The following is a 19,947-nucleotide window of genomic DNA, read 5'->3' as shown; positions in this document are numbered from 1 at the left end:
GCCCCGTTCAATGGGAGGGAACTCATATGTGCCACTGTAAACATAGCCAAATACATAAGGTTGGAGGTCATAGATCCTAGAGAAACCCTATCTCCATCACATCCTTTCTCACTGTATGCTAAATAGAGCTTTATATTTACAGACAAGTATACCATTCACCACTCATCAAGGTAATCAAAAGCTATCTAATTGAACTTAAAGCCCCGTTCAATGGGAGGGAACTCATATGTGCCACTGTAAACATAGCCAAATACATAAGGTTGGAGGTCATAGATCCTAGAGAAACCCTACCTCCATCACATCCTTTCTCACTGTATGCTAAATAGAGCTTTATATTTACAGACAAGTATACCATTCACCACTCATCAAAAAAAGTTTTTTTTTTTTGGCAAAAGCTGGACAATAGTACAGAGTTCCACAACTGGTCTCACACAGAGAATATATATATGAGAGATTTCCAGCCCTAAGTGACACAATCTACACTGGAACCTCTACACCTAAGGCTCATGAAACAGCAGAACAGGGGTAGAGACAATACTAATGCATCTCTCGACTCCCAGCAGCAAAGCTTACTCACGCAACAGAGTAATGCACACAGAAGGCCACGACTGGCCACAGTGTACAGAATAAGAGACTGCAGAGTGCATGTCCGTGGATAGGAACCCTATAATAAAACTCATTTACCCAGGGCTCAGGAACCACTGTAGAAGAGAAGGCAGGAAGATTTTAAGAGCCAGGTTTGGTGCATGAACATAAGGAAACAGTCTTACAGGACTCTGGGAACTTGCTCACATGAACTTCAACAATGGTGACAGCATGTAGAAGACCCATGATGACTGAATCAGACAAAATCCCTGCATAGAACTGGGAAAATGGGCAGCAGGCCCCCATCTAGGCTGAGGAACCATTGGCAGCCCTGTTTGGTGAGGGACAGAGTTGATCTTCTTTAAGGGAGTGATGCTGACTAGACTCCAGTGGATGAACCTGCACCAAGGGCTATCTGGATACAAATGCTTGACCAGGTATAGGCCTTACCATATATGTCAGAATGCATGAAATCCAGTGGTGGGAGGATATGAGGGGATGTAGATGGGGGAGGGGGTCTAAATTTCATTAAGATTTATTATATGAAATGCACAAAAATTCAATTAAAATATAATATAAAAAAGAGTATAAATGTAGTTACACTACAATGTGTGTTCAATGGCCCTACCATATACCACAGGCTAGAAAATAAAAAGCCCCATGCCAGAAATGAACTCCCTCTTTAGGAGTTGTGGGCCTTGGAGGTTCCATCACCCTCAAACACTAATAGCTATTACCATTGCTCCTAGTTATCTGCCAGAACTTGACCAGGAAGACCCTACTGCTGAAGACACTATATACATGAGTAGTAAAACAAAGAAGGAGAATTCAACTCGGTATTGACTTCAAAGCTTCAGTGCTAGAAGGTGCCCTGCATACTACCAGAAGAGAAAAGTAATCATTAATCAGACCTAGCTGAGAACCCTATGAGATACAATAACAACTGGCCTGACAAGATTTTCCCACCAGTGCAATAGTGGATTGGATATAAGGCCTACTTGACTGGACAGAGCCCATACCTGACACTGTTATCAGGGTGAAGAACCTATGTTTACATAGGTCACAGGCCATAGGGGAAAACAAACTATCCTGCTAACCAATTTTCCTGCTAAATGGACATGGTATTAAACTGATTCCTAGTGACTTATGGTTATACCCATAGATTAATACATCTCTCAACTCTTCACCACAGAAGCAGCTTCTTGCAGCAGATGGCAATTAATACACAGGTCCACGACTGTTCAATGTGTAGAGAATTCTAAGAGACTGTGGAGTGCTCAGCCCTAAATAGGACACCTATATCACACCCTTTATTCCTAAGGTTCAGGGATCATTGCAGAAAAGGAAGTGGAAAGATTGTAATAGTCAGAGGTCTGAATACCACAGGGTAGCTGCACATATGAACCCACAGTGCTTTTGACAGCAAGCACAAGACCCAGCATGGACCCGGAAGGTGGGCAAGCCGCCCCAGCCCTAGTTGAGGAACTATTGATAATTGACAGAGGCTGGGAGAGGGAGAGTCAGTTTTCTTTAGGAGTATGAAAGCTGGTAGGTTAACCAGACTCCAAGGGACAGACCAACAACCAAGAGCATTTGGGGAACACAGAATCCATAGGCCTTAAAATTAATACAGGTTGGGGGGCAGTAGGATGGGATGGAGATAGGGGAATTGTGTTAAGTTCTCAAATAATCAATAAAAATAGTTAAAAACTAAACAAAAAAAAAAAAGATCTGAGCCAGGCGATTAATCCCAGTACTCGGGAAGCAGAGGCAGAGGCAGGCAGATCTCTGTGAGTTCAAGGCCAGCCTGGTCTACATAGTGAGTTCCAGGATGGCTGGGGCTACAGGGAGACCCTGTCTCAAAAAGCCAAAAAAAAAAAGAAAAGAAAAGAAAAGAAAAAAAGATCTGAGCAAATTGAAATTAAAAGATTTTGATTTTCTGGAGAACTCAGAATTTGATGGGAGCTAGAGAGACATTTCTAGAGTTAATGGCAAGTATTGTTCATCCAGAAGACCCAAGCTCATTTCCCAGGACCCACATCAGGCCTGTATATCCAGTGGGCAATTGAACCAATGGACACATAACCACCACCAACCCCCCCCCACATACACATAAACATAATTTAAAATATAATAAAATAACTCTTTAAAAAGAAGAACTCAGAATCAGGGCTAGAGAGATGGCTCAGCAGTAAAGAACATTGTTCTTGCAGAGGCCTCAGGTTCCATTCCCAGCACTCATATGGTGGTTAACAACTGTCAGTAACTACACCTTCAGGGGATTCAATACCCTTTTCTGGCCTCCACAGGCACTGCATGTACCTGGTGTACTTACATACACGCAGTTAAAACACTCATACACATTAAAACAAAAATATATGAAAATTTTTTAAAAGAATTCAAGAGTCATAAAGTTTGATTTATAATAAAATGAGAAACTGAGAAGGTTGCTAAAAACATCTGCGGCGGGGGTGAAGGGTGGTGTCAGCACACTGAAAGCACTTAGGTGCGTTTTATTTTTTCCACAATTTTTTTCTCTGAAGTTAAGGTGTTATTTGCCACTTATGGCTATGGATGTGGCTACAATGTCTTTTTTCAATTTATGAGAAATGTGTATTAATAGGTGCGAACAAGGCTCTGAGGAACTTCTTATTTAAAGCTCATTATGTTTTGTTACAAGCAATTTTCCTACACCTTATATTTGGTTTTAGGAATGAATTCCACAAAGTTAAGGTTATCAGACCTCTGAGTCAGAACTTAGCATAAAAGTTCTGAAATCATCATACAATTTCTACTCAGTAAATGAAATTTAGGCAAACTAAGTCAAAGTCCTAAAAGTTGGCTATGTTCCATTATCCCAAGGTTTATGACTGGTAAATGTTATAGTATCTATTATGCAGCAAACAACACATGATTTCATCCATTCTTACCTTTGCACCTCCCAAAAATCCCAAGGAAATGGCAACTCTAGCTCGAAGATCTGGCCTGTCTTTGGGCCACACATAAGAAAGCATTGCTTTTAAGATTTTTTGAGTATCGACATCTTTTAACTATTGAAAGAGAGAAAAAAAGCAGTAAGTAACATATTTCAAATGTAAACAATTTTTAGTCTGTTATATTCATTTCTAGAAAACAAAAATATAATTCTCTTTGCTGGCAAAAGCACTCAAATACACTATTAGTGGGGAAGACTCTGAAATGATGTATCTGGAAAGAAATTTCATACCTACAGCATTCTTTCAAAATAATTCTGCCCTTGGTGCCCAAAAATTCATTTCTGGGAATTAATGCTAAAAACAATCTGAACAATATGTTCCAAGATGACTCTATTTTACCTAAAAAATCTCTTGAATTTGTCTATTTTCCATTTCCAATCACTACAATAATCCAAATTATAACTAATTTATACCTAAAACAGTATAACAACCTAATTTATCTCCTTGCATCCATTCTGTTCCCTATCTAGAAGGTTTTCCCTTTAATTAAATACTTCTAATAGCTTGAAACACATAAGCAGCAGCTTATCTTTCTTGGACTATAAAGCAGAGTCTGTAACATGGCTGATATGGTTCTGTTTGAGTCCATCTACACATTAACTCTGTTTTTTACTCATAAAGCACTATAAAATGCAATGGCGAACATATGGTAGGTATTTAGTCAATATAGAATGAGGAATCCATATTCAAAAATAGACTTTACATACAAAATAGAAGGGGGATCATGTACCACTAGAAAGGGGTCTAAAGGGACAGACAATGAGGAAATAAGACAGTACAGTAATGAGGGGAAAGAAATGTATATGTATTAAACAAACGGATGGATGGATGGATGGATGGATGGATGGATGGATGGATGGATGGACGGACAGATGATTGATGATAGATAGATGATAGATAGATAGATAGATAGATAGATAGATAGAGGATAGACAGATAGATAGATAGATAGATAGATAGATAGATAGATAGATAGATAGATAGATAGATAAGGAAGAAGAGCTGTTTGGTGAAAGGAACGGAACCAGTGGGAAGTGGGACAAGGGAAAATAGAGAATCATGTAGAACAAATATAAGCACTATCCAGGGACATATATATATGTAAATGTCATGATGATACACATTATTTTGTATGCTATATAAAAGTTAAAATTTTAATTAAAAAAACTTCTAAACCAGAGTTTACACTTAAATAAATTAGCTATAACAATGTTTTATGCCAGGGTTGTTTTAATAGAAACAAAATTAGAAAGCAATACCCCCCAAAAATGTTAAGAACAGTAACTATGAGTGGGGAGAATAAGTTTTTATATTCTTTTTACTTGCTTATATTTTCTGTAATTCATATATAGCAAGAAGAAATTTTTTAACTCATTTCAAAAGGGGAAAACAATTTAAAATAGATTTGTATAGCAATGAATGAACAAAAACTGTTAACATATAAGAGACCCAAGGCAATATATCATAAACACAGAGTTACTTTTGTATTATGTTCATCCTCATGAGGCTTAGCAAGCTATTTTGCTATTGTTTTAGTCAGTTTATCGTGCAAAGAGTAACAAAAATAAAAGTGTCTGTGTTACGTTGAAAACAGGATTACCAACCTGAGTTGCTTTAAATCCTTAAGATGGCAAAACCTAATGTTTTATTTTGCACATATGCACATGCTCTCATAACTGGTAAGACATTTTAAAAACAGAATGAGGCAATAATTTTAAATTTCACTTTTTCCAATTGAACAATTACAAAATAAATATAATTTAATGCATTAAAACACAATCTGGGGGCAGTTCAACCACTTTCCCATTTCATGAGGTTTTTTGCCTTACTTTTTCTTGATGGAGTAATGGAAAAAACGGCCCTGCTTCCACACATCTTTAAAAACACTCTCTCCTGTCAAAACGTTCTACAATACACCCCAGAATTTTTTCAATAGGGACACAGAGAAGTTATGGCTAAGAGCAAGAAAATTATTCTAGTTGGCTTAATAGTGCATAAAATGTCACCACTTCATTTAACAAAATGGGTTCTGAAGTTGTGTAATCATGCATTATGAGTCCATTAAGCTGTAAAGGACATGACTTCAGTTAGAGTTTAGATAAACTACAAAGTTTGAAATATGTCTTTTAAAAAAGTAGAGACCAAATCAAAAAGGCATTTCAGAGCCTGAGGTAATTTTTTAAAGAATTTAAAACCAACTTATTTCTGCTGACCTCCGTATAGATTTGAAAGATAATAAACCACCTTCTAAAACTACCAGTTATTTCATCCTACACATCCAGTGGTAAGACTGAAAGACAAAAGGTTATCTAAATCTAGAAAGACCCTAGCCACTAACTTGAGTCTGAATTAACATCACCTTGATATCAACTGTGCATTTTCAACCTGGCTCACTGATAACAGATAATGTCAATAACAGCATGCTTACCCCTTTAAAATCATATTGTCAAAGAAAGGGGAAGAAATGTAATTACCAAAGATAATGACAAGTTGCGTTATTTGAAATACTACTTGCTGTGGCCCACGAGATGGCTCAATAAATAGGCAAAAGCACTTACCACCAAGGCTGACACAAGCACCAACACACACACACATACACACACACACACACACACACACATACAGACACACACAAAATAAGTGTAATAAAAAGTCTTTTAAAAAGATGAAAAATACTTTCTGTGGAATAACTGTATCATAATATATGGCAAAAAAATCAAGCAACGATTAAAGGACATGAAGCCCTCCTCAGTGTTGAAATTCCTGAAGTAATGGATGATATTCTAGAAGCTTTTAAGCCTCCTTTATACATAAGAACTATGAAATTCTTTTTTTCCCTTTATCATTTTCACAGAATTATATATATATATATATATATAGTGGAGGCAGAGGTAGGAAAATCATGAGTTGGAGGCCTGCCTGGGCTTTGTAGCAAGACCCAATCCCCCCCCCAAAATACTGATGATATTAAGTAAAGTTTCCAGAAAAATTCTGCATCTTTGGCTGATCAACTGATTAGCAAACACTTCAATGACTGTGGAGAGTCTGGAATGCTGCAGACCCAGAGCCTATTTACAATTTATCTTTGGGCCATTTTTAGTCCCTAAATAACCACGCCTTGCCCACCTTTCTTTCAGACTTAATATCTTGTGAGTAAGAGATAAAAATCCTTTAGGAATGTGTTAACTTAAAAAAGCCCTAGCTCCCACCAAACATAAAGCTAAGAAGGCCATCGGATAGCATCTGAAGCCTATAGCTGAGATTTCTCTTTTGCTGTAACTGCCTACTTAACGTTTCTACCAAGTATTTAAAAAATGTCTTGATTTGTGGCTTTTCTTTGTTCTATTACTACAGAAACTTCATGATACTGTTACCATGTTGCAACATGAAACTTGGAGTAACCTGAGTCTGGTCACTCATTTATTTATTTATTATCTATTTATTATTATTTATTAATATATTATATATTTATTAGTACCATGTTGCAACATGAAATTTGAAGTAACCTGGCCATGGTCACTCTTACTTGGCTCCAGAATAAACTATCATCTCTTATCCCATGTGAGAATTGTACTTCTGTGTCAACAATGACTACAACAAGACAAAAAAGCTTTCTAAAGTTGAATGCTATAGAAATATTCGTTAAAGGCCTACAAAAATAGGAGTGCATCTTCTTTCCTTCACTATTAAGAGAATACATACAATGTGGCCTTCTTGCTGTATCTAAACAGGCTCAAATTTAAAACGCTGAAATGATATTTAAGTACCATTACAATGAAAAACTAGTACTGACTGAGTATATCAAGCTTTTACTAAAAAATACTGATTCTTCACTTGGGCTCAGGGTAACTAAAAACTGGATGAAAGCCTGGTGTCTCTGTATTCATTTTATGTCTGGTTTTTTTTTAAACACAAAACAATTTTGGTTCAGACTCTTGTTTGACTGCATAAGCATAAGAATCATTATGGAGTGTCTACCTAACCCAGCTTACCCTCCTTCAAAACTGAAAACACAGACCTGAGAGTCATTGTCCTAAACTTACAATCACCTTGGATTCCAGGAAAAGCAATGCCTGGGAGGACAGGACCCCCACCCCAAGGTCCCTAGGTGAGAGCAATTATCCATAAGGGTGAGGCTGTACCCTGGAGGAGAAGTAAATCATTTTCTGGGAAGTAGATAAATCCCTTCAAGCAATGACATCAGTAACTTCTTCTGACCACCTAACAGAACAGGAACTGAGACAATGATCAAGCAGAGCACCCCCTGACCAGGACTGGTTTACTATGTATACTTCTTGCTCCTCAGCCCAATTTTTCCTCTAGTTAAACCTAAAGCTTAGGTCAGTGCCCTGACTATGTTGCTCCTCTTTCCAGAAGACTAATTAAATCTCTTTTCTCTGCTTTTCCCATAACTCCTCTCTTTAATCAATATATTGGGAGGTGTGGCCACACTTAGCTAGTTGAATTGGGATTGCTGGAACTGGGAATTTGCCCTAAAACTACATTTACAGGGGGAACAGATTTAAAAAAAAAATACCTCAGAGCTGGAGAGATAGCTCAGCGGTTTTAAGAGTATTTGTATTGCTTTTGCAGAAGACAACATACACACATAGGGTGGCTTACAACTGCCTGTAACACCAGCTCCAAAGGGATCTGATACCTCTGACCTTTGAGGAAACCTGCATTCACTGTCACATATCCCCATACAGATACACAAAATTTAACACAATACAAATAAACTGTAAAAAGAAATTTCTCAACTATATTTTGAAATTGGGCATAATTAAAGGAAAGCAGCAAGATTCGGGAAAAAAAAATACAAAGGTAGCAAAACAAATTTGAATTGACTCACAAAGATCTTTGAATACGAACAAAAATTCTATTGTGCTTCTGTTCTAGAAATATATTTAAAAGAAAAAAGTTTGGAACTGTCATACAGCTAGAAGATGGGAAGGACGTAACCAAAAACAAGGTAGCCCAAGAGAAACAAAACAAAACACAAAACAGGTACCAGAAAAACAACCTTGACCAATATCAGAAACAATGCTCAATAAATATTCATTCAATTAATTTATTTTTCTTTTAAGACACACAAGGACCAATTTTATTCATATACTTGAATCATATCTAATACTTGATTTATTAAACCACTACAACTTTGAATAGTTTAAAATGATTAATTTAGTTTTAATACATAGCTTTATAAGCTTAACGAAGCTAGACAGGTTAAGAAAAATAATTAAAGAAACATCTCCTTGCACATAGGAATACAAAACAGCCCAATCACAGCATAATAGGTCAAAATCAAATATAGTCATTTCCTAAGAACAGAAACACATTCTGAGAAATGTGTACCTAGGTGATTTTGTTGTGTAAATATCATAGAATATACATATATAAATTTAGATGGCTTAGCCTACTCCATACTTAAGCGCTACTGTCAACTCCACTGCTCCTTGACTACAAACCTGTACAACATGTTACTAGACCAAATACTGTAAGAAGCTGTAACATAGTGGTAATTATGTATGTCTAAATATAGAAATGCTATGGGAAAGGTAAAATAGACACACTTAGGATATAATAAAGAATTCAATTAATTAACCTTGGCTTAATAACTTTTTACTTTATAAGCTTTTTACAACTTTTTGGCTCATTGTAGTAAGACTTTGGTATAGTTAGGAGATGACGTGTCCACCAAAAAGGCTCGCGTGGTACAAGTTTTGTTCTTAGCTGGTGGTATGACTGAGAGGTGACTAGATCATAAGGGTCCTAATCTCATCAATGCATTAACCCATTGCTAAATTCAAAGATGAAGGGGCTATTAGGAGGTGAGGTCTAGCTAAAGAACTGGGTCACTGGAGGCCTGCCTTTGAAGGAAATACCCTGTCCCTATTCTCTCCTTAGCTATTTTTAGCTTTCTGACTGCTATGAATAGAGATTTTCTTCCACCATGTCCTTCTGCCATGCTTGTGCCTTTCTAGAGGCCTAAGAACAACTGAATTGGCTAATGATAAACAAAATTTGTGAAACTATGAATCAAAATAAATCTTCCTCCTTTTAGATTGTTTCTCTAAGGCATTTTGTCATAGCAATGAAATGTAGCTAACACACGTAGCTTAAAACACACATTTTATACGTCCACAAAATGATATGCCATTGTTTTTATATCATTATTCTGTAAGCTTCTCTATTTTTTATTTATATATTTTACGTCAAGCTTTTTAAATATACAAAAAATGAATACACAAACAGACATATTAACCTAACTCTACACACTGCCAGAATAATCAAGATTACTGTCCTATATTCTCTTTATTTCGTCGCACTCAACAGTCTTCAGGAACAATGTATTTAACACACATGGAGCTTTCATTCCTCATGATGACAATACTGCCTGTGGAATATCTCCCAAAGGACATGCCTAAGTTTCTTGATGGGGCAGTGATACTATTTCCAGAAACGTGCCCATGGTGGTTTACTTGGCTTGTTTCTGTTTCCATCAGACTTGTTTGTGAGCAGAAAATATACCATAAACATGTCTCTCTATTAACGAAAACCTTACAAAGCTGGAGTCTGTGTTTTCAGACTTTGTGTGGGGGAGAGATGTGTGTGGTATGTGTGTAAGAATATGTGGAGGCCAGAGGGTAATGTCAAGACATCTCCAACAATTAGTTCTCCACATTATTTTTTGAGACAGGATGTCTCACTGGCTGCTTGGCTAGACTGGCTGACCAGTGAGCTCCGGGATCCTCCTGTCTCCACACCTAGCACAAGGGTTACAAGGTACATACCATGACTATCAGCTTTATACATGGGTGTTAGAGATTGGAACTCACATCCTCATGCTTCTGCAGGAAGGACTTCACCCACTAAGCCATCTCCCTAGCCCCTATGTTTTCAAACTTGTTAAGAAGCTTGAGGTCTGCAAAGCTCCCTTCACTGGAATTTTCTAGAGAATTGTTCTCCTTTTTTTTCTGCCTGTACTTTTCTTTTCTCTTGCCCCTTATTCAGCCATGTGTTTACTAAGAAGTGGGAATTTTTCAGTTCCACTAACAATCTTAAGAGGCTACCACTGTCCCTTGTTGACCAAAACCTCATCATGAGGCATGTGACTATGCATAAGTCAAAGTAGAAGCACCTGGGTCAACATTTACTAACCATAACTGGAAAGTCACAAATGCTGTTACTCACATGTAACACTATTCAATATAACGTGACTAGCAGGGTGGACGTCTCATGCCAGATGCAGTATAGGAGATCACCTATACTTAATAACTACATAGAAAGGGTATGAGAATTTAAAAACTAAAATATCTAAAGCAATTCACTTGGTAGAATTTTTACATATTCAAATATAACTATATTAATAAATTCAACACATATTTTTCTTGTTACGTAATTTTGTATTGCTTGCCAAAAAAAGTTGCTAAGCACAAATTAACAGCAAATGTATCTGCTGAGAGTTCACTCCTTTCAAGAGAGTGAAGTCCACTGCTCTCTGACAAAATGAAATAAACTACTTAGCGACAAAACTTGTGATAAAGAAGTAAAATACACACACACACACAAAAAAACCCTTTGGAATAGTACCTGTTTTGTAAAAATCTGGCATAAAGACTGAATGTCATCTCCCTAAAGAACTAATTTAACACAATTTCAGGACAAATCATTCAGAAATGAAAACTGTCTCCTCAACCCAAGCTAAAGGCAACTTCATTGAAAGGAATAATTAAAATGAATCCTTCAGTATTGTAAGAGATAACAGTAGCTTGATAAAAATTAGGTCAAAAGAAGACAAGTAAGTTCAGGAGATGCCTAAAAGAAAGCTCCAGAGAGAAAACAGAGAAATTCTCCTATGTTATCATAAGTGTAATGAGTTTGGAATGTGAGAGGAAAATACAAATTGTTAGGAAAGGCTTTACAATCATTGTTATTTTCTCTACAACTCAGGGTTTGTTTTCTAAGCTCTGTAAGCTCGAAATTTCAATGATGAGCTTATCCAGTGATGATTAGTACCTGAGGAAAAATGGATTACCGTACAGATGAAATGGATTTGTACCTAACAGTCCATTTAACAATTTACAATAAAAAAGTAAATACCAAGCAGAGGGACGCTCACATTGACTAGTTCGTGAGTTTGTTATCCCCAAAGTAAGTCAAGTTGATAAATCAAATGAAGGTTCTACAGTTGCTTGCCAAGGTATGAAATCAGAGCTAGAAAACTGTCTCCCCATACCATCCAGGTATTGTTATGCACTGGTCTGGATGCCTACTCATCTTGCAAGCTTAGAGATTCATTATCTTCCCAATTGCCCCATTTTAACCACTGCAGGTTTCTGTTTCATCTTTTCTGATTATGTCAAGATTTATGCCAAAGTTCTCTGACTGCTCTAGCAGGTGCTAATCTCCCTTTTAATACCATAGGCTTCAGACTGTATTCAATCAATGAAGTATTTCTAACATAACAAAGACTATGAAACAGAATCTTTAATAAAAGTAAGTAGTCCTTTCATTAAGTTATGTATTATTTATGTCCTTATTAAGAGCACAGGACAAACTAAGTTCACTAACAGTGTAATGTACAATATACTGGTAAACTGTCATGTGCTGTTTTAATTCACTGAGAAGTTGGCTCTGAAAGTGGAGTTGCCAACCCTCTCCGTACTTCAGAGCTGAGCATATTTGTCAAGAAGTACCCTTCACGACCCCTTATTTGGGGATCTGATGGCCCCACTAAGTCTGTGACAGGGAGGGAAGAGAAGAACAAAACAACCCAAGAGTAAAAACATTACGCCTGTGAAAACAGCTAGAAGGTAAACTCTTTCTAACAGAGGCTGCTATTCTTTATCTCATGATATAAAGAGAAGCTGCAAGTTCAGTCATGAGAAGCTCATCCACAGAAAGAAAACCTAATCAGGAACTCCACCTGACTACCTCAATTTCCCTACTTGGCTTCTGTTGGATGTTATAAGAATGTGACTTGATGATGCTATCTCTAGCAATTGCTATTTGTTCCTTTACTTGGAAGCCTTATCTGACTGGATACTCTATTCTTCTATGACATTTTCAATCTCTCTTGATCAGGCCTCCAGTTAGCTGACTGAAGGGTTGCCCCAGTCAGTTTCTGTTCTATATTTGTTTTGTTTTGTTGTTATTGTTTTGAAACAGAATCTCCTTATAGCCCCAGCTGTTCTGCAATTCTCTATGGGCCAGGCTGGCACCAATCTCACAGAGATCTACCTGCCTCCCGAGTGTAGGTATTAATGTCATGTGTCACCATGACTGGTGCTTAAATTTCTTCAATGAAGAAACTGAAGCACCCAGAGATTCAGTAATTTGCTCAAGATCATCCATTAGGAAGTGACAGAGGCAGTGTGGTTACAGAGCTGAGACTCTTAACAACAATTACATACTATGTCTCTTTTCTATTTGATTGCTAAGCCCTAGTAGTTTAATGATTCCAGTTAGCCAACAAGGCTAAAGTAATACAAAGAGGACAGAAGAAAAGGAGCAAAGATGTAAAGATGAAATATAAAATATTACAATGATATTTGCTTTCTTATTTGGGGGGGGGTCTTTAGCCCCAGCTGCCCTGGAACTCACTACATAGACCAGGCTGGCCTCAAACTCACAAAAGATTTGCCTGTCTCTGCCCCTTGAGTGCTGGGATTAAAGGTGTGCACCACCACGCCCGGCTCTGCTTTGTTATATTTTATCTTAAAGTTTTTATTGCTTCTTTTTTAATTCGCCAATATCAAAATTTTATTGTTGGATAAATGCTGCCAACATTTAAACAATCCAAAACATACAAAAAAGTTACTTGAAATTCTTGTTCAGTTGCAGCTTAAGAGAAGTGACTGAATCTTCTTGATTAATCAACATGTTTTTGGTTGTATTTAGAGCATTATTGGCAACTATCCTTGCGAGTCCCTGGAGACAGTCCTAAAAACCAGCAAATATCATGCAAAATACTAACACATGAATAAAAAAATATTATTCCTTGGCCTAATTTTCTAAAAATGCTATCATATTATACTTTGTTAGTTCTGAAACACCCAGAAAGGCTAGCAATATATATCACAATGGGAAAAGGAATGTGAACAGGGGTTTCTACACTATAAAGCATTAGTACATGAGCCAATCAAAAATGCTAGAATATGATAGGCTTAAAGATATACCTTCCATACCAGAACCATCAACAAGAATTTCCAGTCAGTTGTTATTCACTTCTTTTTAAATTAATTTTTAAAGTTATTGCTATTCACACTTACCCCTTCTTTTGGGTCTGTATGGAGTCCTCCTCCCGCGTGACCATGCCAACATGTTCTCTTTTCTATCAGTGGCCATGTCTGAAGAGTCTAGTTAACAATGATACCAAACAGTATATTTATTAGCTATCTCAGAATTTTAAATGTTTAAAAATCTGCCTTAATCTAACCTAATAACTATCCCCAAAACAAAATCAAACGTAGAGCATGTAGATGGGCACAGTAAAGCGAAACATATTCAGAATCAGCATACAATTAAATTTAGACAAGGAATATTTAAATAGTCTAGCTACCTTCTGTAATCACTTTTGAAATTAAAGTTTATTATTTATTATTATTTAGCTTACATCATACTTTTATGTGAGTTATTCTAACTCTCTTACTGTCACTCATTGTAATGCTACAATCTGTTCTCTACTATAGGCAAGGAAAGATAATATAGTTAATGATTGGCAGTTCGCTTGCTCTTCTTGCAGACATATTTTATAATTAATAGTTAATTTTAAACAACTGGTCCTTTATATTATTATGTCTTACATACCTATTTAGAAGCAAGGTATTTTTAGTACTTTATCTTACGCTCTAGTCATTTGCACATATTTTTTTCTACTGCATAAATATGAATCGATACTATATACCAGCTCAGAGATAAGCTATTAAAATGAAATTATAAAAAGCAAAAGTCCCTTCTTGTTCATACCACTTGAGACGCAAAAAGTAATTGCCATAAATGTGCTAATGATTTTTAGATCAACAATCTTAAAATATTTTGTAAAAAGAAATCATCAAAAGGTGATTTTAAACCTGACAGCATCTTTCTCTGACATTTTTTTTTCATCTAAAGCTAAGCAACAAGTATTTTATCAAGGGTTCTGAAGAATAGCAAACAAGACATGAGGTCTTCAACAAAGCAAAAGACTAAATTCTAAATAAATTTAGTCGTATCCTGGACAATGAGAAGATTAAGCATATTTTCCACTTAAAGATAAATTAAATCTTTAAATAACAGAAAACTGGGGCTGGAGAGATGGCTCAGCGGTTAAGAGTGCTGTCTGCTCTTGCAGAGGACCTGGGTTTGAATCCCAGCACCCATATGGCAGCTAATAACCATCCAGAACTCTAGTTCCAGGGGATTCAATGCCCTCTTCTGACCTTCGCAGGCATCGCATGACATGTTGCACCTACACACATGCAGGCAATACGCTCATACACATAAAATAAAAAATTAATAAAATTTTTTAAAATGGAAAACCAACTCATTTGCATAGTCTTTGTATAAAGTAGAACAATGTTTTATACCTTAAAAGCAAATGATTATTAATCAGGAAGAAAAATAAAGCTCCTAGGATACAGACGGTCTTCTAATTTTCTCTTCTTTTTCTAGCATGAAAACTTACAAGTCTCATTTTAAAGCAGTGGGAAATATAAAACATAACCTTTCACTTAAATTAGCAGTGAAAAGTAATCCTCATCAATATGCAAACTCAGTATCACTTATCCCATGGGCTCTAAAAAGCTCAGAATCCCTTGGCAATCTCTTATCTGAGTATCTTTTAAGGTAAGGGAAACTCACTCACTTGGAAAACTACAACATTCCATGTAACAGATATAAATTAGGATAGATTTAAGTGTCACCAAGCTGCCACTGCATTTATAAAAAGTCTTCTGAAAATGTTACTCTAGTTGGCACTGATCTCATGATATTCAGACATTTCTACACTACTAGAGAGATACCAACATTTCTCTCTGCATTCCTCGAAGTAGAAGCATACCTTCCTGCCAGTATTTATAGAACACATGAAAAGGGAAAGTATTTGGGAAATGTAAAATATACAATAAATAGGAAGCATAAATTAGGAAATGTTCCATGGGCTTATATACTTTTCCTACTAGATATAGAAATGTTGGCTAAATCTTACCTTTGTAGCATCTAGTAACTGTCTTGAATTGTCTTTTCCCCATCTCTGCCACGTAGCATTTCTTAATGATTCTGGGTTCTATTGAAGATATTAAAAAGTGAGGACAGAGTTTCAGAGTGGACACTTATTATTTAGGGATTATTCTTTTGTTCATAAACATTTATAAAATCAAAACCATTGCCAGTGTAGAGATTGTTATGTCTTTAATACATACCTAAAAGGACAAAAAGTAGATAATAATTACATTACTCATTAAAAAAAATATCCAATTGAATTTTCTTTACATCCCCTAGCTCCTCTAGTTTTTTTTGTTTCTTTTTGTTCATCCTTTCAAAATCTTTGTTTCTTAAATTCCTCTAAAGTCTTCAAGAACACTTCTTTTTTAAATGGCTTTTACACACCAAGCAGCAACAAGCCACATTATGCTACAAGGCCAGGGTTAGTGTTAGCTGCTTGGGAGCTGCTCTGTCTCCCTAGACAGGTTACACAAGAAAAGCAAATTGCAGAAAGATGTACTTAGACATAACCAGGGGCTGGATGTACTGCAGCACAAACAGAAATAGCCAATGGAATAGATTGTGGAGACAGAGGTAGCAGTGTAGCACAGTAGCCTGAAGTGGAGATTTTCCACATTTACCCTGGAGATAACAGCCTGAAAAGATACCACCCCTGCCACTGTCTGGGCATGCTACATGGGAAAGAGAGAAGTTGCTGAACGTGGTGCCTTGACAATGGATGATGCCAGAAGCCAACCAGTAACAGGTGGGTGAGCCTTCCCACTTCTTCAGAGCCTTGGTTACAGAAAGTTCCACAAGTAAAAAGAACATGCCACAAAAGATCAGAGACAGGCTGGAAAGATGGCTCAGTGGTTAAGAACACTGGCTGTTCTTGCAGAAGACCCGGGTTCGAATCCAAGCACCCACATGGCACCTAACAACTGTTCATAACTCCAGTCCCAGGGGATCTGACAGCCTCTTCTGACCTCCACGGACATTGCACAACATGGGTGCACTTACCTACATGCAGGCAATACACGCATACACATAAAATTTTTTAAAAAAATAAATAAATTTTTAATAAAAAAAAAAAAGATCAGAGACAAAGCTTTAACCAGTACGTGAGGGGGTCTCAAGCTAGGGAATTCTGGAGGCATTGAGTATCCATACAAAAATCTTTCACTACAGGAAAGGCAAACTTGACTTAACTTGTTTGAATTACTAAGACTAGCAGTCTCCTACCCTCAACCTGCAGAGTCGGCTACAAAACACAATGCAGGAGAAAGGAGAAACCACAGCATTCCAACCAGGTGTGACATTGACTAAGGTTATATCTTCTATTTTTATTTTATCGCATTTTTAACTTTCTATCTACACTTTTGTGCTATAATTGCTTAGTTTTGTTTTAGCTTGCCTCATGGCTGAACAGGCTTTTAGGGCTGTCCTTCTTTTCCCTGCCACTTACTCCATAATATTTTCTCTGTTATTTCTCATAAACAACATACTTTCCTTTTAACTCATTAGTGACTCTTTTCCTCTTTTTCTCATTCCCTCCTCATTTCTCTAAGAGAATATTAATATCCTTAGCTCTAAAAACACTGTAACTAGGGGCTGGCAAAATGGCTCAGCAGTTATGAGCACTGGCTGCTCTTGTAGAAGACCTTGGTTCAGTTCCCAGCACCCACATAGAGGCTGACATCTTTCCATAACTCAAGTTCCAGGGGATCCAACATCCTCTTCTGACCTCTATGGTCACTGCATGACACAGGTACACTTACATACATGCAAACAATATACTAATACGTAGAAAATAAAAATAATAAATACCATAACTACATTTTTACCCAATCAGTAACCTAGTATCACTGTTTCTGACCTTTATTCAGGACACACAAGTGAAGTAAGCATACAAGTGTCTTCTATTACAAGTTAACACTGAGACTGTTGTATCTGTTACTAGATCAGCTTTGCCATTAAAGAGCATAAATCCAAGTGAAAAGAAAGTACCAGGAGAGGAGGAAAGGGAAAAAATGAGGTCACAACCATCACAAGAGATGTGCAAAACACATGAGAAACACACATAAAAATTAGAAAACAAGTCACTATGACAAGCTCACAAGTCCTTAATATCAGAAACCGAAGATGAGGAACTGCACTACCAGAAAGAGATTTCCAAGTCATACATTTAAAAAGGATCAATGGCAACACAGAGAACTCAAACAGATAAATGAAGTATGGAAATTAATTCGGGTCCTAGATGAAAAAGTTAGCAAAGTGGGCAAAGTGGATGAAATAGTCAGCAATTTGGAGAAAAAAATTTAAAACATGGAGGAGAAATTCAGCAAGAAAACAGAAACTCTGGAAAAGAAGTCAAGAGAAATGCTGGAAATAAAGGTCAGTCAATCAAATAAAAAACACAGTGGCAAGCATCACCAATACACTTAGCCAAGCAAAACAAAATTTCAGAGACGAGGATAAGGTTGAGACAACTATATAGTCACACATATATAAAAATATAAGTAAGACCAAAATTTCCAGGAACTCTTGGATAAGTTCAAGAGACCAAATCTCAGGGATGGAGAGGTGATTCAGTGGTTACGAGCACTGGCTGCTCTTCAAGAAGACTCAAGTTCAGTTCCACCACCCACATGGCAGCCAACAACCATCTGTAACTCCAGTTCCAGGATATCTGACATCTGCTTCTGGTCTCTGCAAGAACTGCCAAACACATGGGTACACTTAAATACATGCAGCCAAAACACTCGTACATATAAAAAATAAAATAAAAATATTTAAGGAGACCAAATCTAAGAATCTATGGGGTAGAATAAGAATCAAAGATAAAGACTGAGGGCAGAAACTATTTAATGAAATTACAGCAGAAAATTTCCAAAACCTATAAAAATAAATGGACATCCAAACACAAAGAGGCACTTACAACCCCAAATAAGCATACCCTGAAAAGAAACTTTCTACAGCATATTTTTGGTCAATATGCCAAGAATGCAAAGCAAAGAATCAATATTAAAAGCTATAAGGGGAAAAAGTTAACTTACCTACAAAGGCAAAAACATGAGTAACATCAAACCTCTCATTAGCAAACCTAAAAGCCAGAGAAGCATGGCATGATATATTTCAGATCTTGAAAGTAAATAACTGCCAAGAAAGATTGTGTGCTCTGCAGTTATTTTTTTAAATAGATGAAAAATGAAGACTATTTCAAGGAAAGCAAAACATTGGGCAATTTATGACAAAAAGCCAGCACTGTAGAAAATATTTAATAGAAGTACTATACCAAGAGGAACAAGAAAGATAATCTTATCCATGAGAACAGGAAAAAAACCCATTTCACAAGAATAAAAGAACAAAGGAGAGCTGAAAAGTAATCCAACAAACCAGCAAACTCCCAATATTAACAGGGGATGAAGAAAAAAAAAACTACCAATAATGCAACCAAATGGATCAATGGCCAAAACCGTAGAAGATATCAAATCCTTCTCCATAACAGCCGTAAATGCATATGGCCTCAATTCATCATTTAAAAGATGCAGAGTATGTGACTGGATGGATTAAAAAAAAGGATATATCTACTTGTTGTCTATAAGACACATAGCTTATTGATAAGAACACTCACAAACTAACAAAGGATGGAAATTAACCTATTAAGCAAATGGAAGCCAAAACAAAAACAAAAACAAAAACCAAGCTGGCAGAGCTATTCTGCTATCTGATAAAGGAGACTTCAATTCAAAAACCGCATCTATACACTGATAAAGAGAACCATTCATCAACACTATAGAACTACTGCAAATATCTTTTTATATGAACCGTGTGCATGGTGGTGCCTGCAGAGGTAAGAAGCGGGCATTAGATTACTGGAACTGGAGTTATAGAGGTTGTGAGCGACCATGTGAGTGCTGGGAACTAAACCCAGGTCCTCTGTGAGAACATTAAATACTCTTAAATAATTGGAAAAGAAGAGTTCAAATTATCCCTTTTTGCAGATGATATGATATTATATCAAAGGGATGCCAAAAATTCCACGTGCAAACTCCTATAAATTATTAACAAATTCAGTAAAGTGGCAGGTTACAAAATTAACCTACAAAAGTCTATAGCCTTTCTATATACCAATGACAAGCAGTCAGAGAAAGAGCACAGGGAAACCCTCCCATTCACA

The 19,947-nt window shown here is 36.6% G+C and overlaps 1 protein-coding gene across 8 annotated transcripts in view; it reads right to left on the bottom strand.

Moving 5' to 3' along the window:
* Positions 1–19,947, bottom strand: part of Abcb7 (ATP binding cassette subfamily B member 7) — a 155,323-nt gene that overhangs the window by 83,116 nt on the left and 52,260 nt on the right. For 6 of the 8 annotated variants that reach the window (XM_008837681.2, XM_029565687.1, XM_008837678.3 and 3 more), the window contains 3 exons: positions 15,772–15,849; positions 13,856–13,942; positions 3,516–3,635 (listed from right to left, as the gene is read on the bottom strand). In XM_008837681.2, the coding sequence (XP_008835903.1) occupies positions 3,516–3,635; positions 13,856–13,942; positions 15,772–15,849 (285 nt within the window). The remainder of the gene's footprint in view (positions 1–3,515; positions 3,636–13,855; positions 13,943–15,771; positions 15,850–19,947) is intronic. The other 2 variants (XM_029565689.1, XM_029565691.1) reach the window with 1 other exon arrangement.

The sequence above is a fragment of the Nannospalax galili genome, unplaced genomic scaffold (assembly GCF_000622305.1).
Source record: "Nannospalax galili isolate Female #2095 unplaced genomic scaffold, S.galili_v1.0 scaffold238, whole genome shotgun sequence".
Lineage (NCBI taxonomy): Eukaryota > Metazoa > Chordata > Mammalia > Rodentia > Spalacidae > Nannospalax > Nannospalax galili.
The sequence above is the reverse complement of the archived record's forward strand: the minus strand, read 5'-3'. Positions and strand labels throughout refer to the sequence as shown.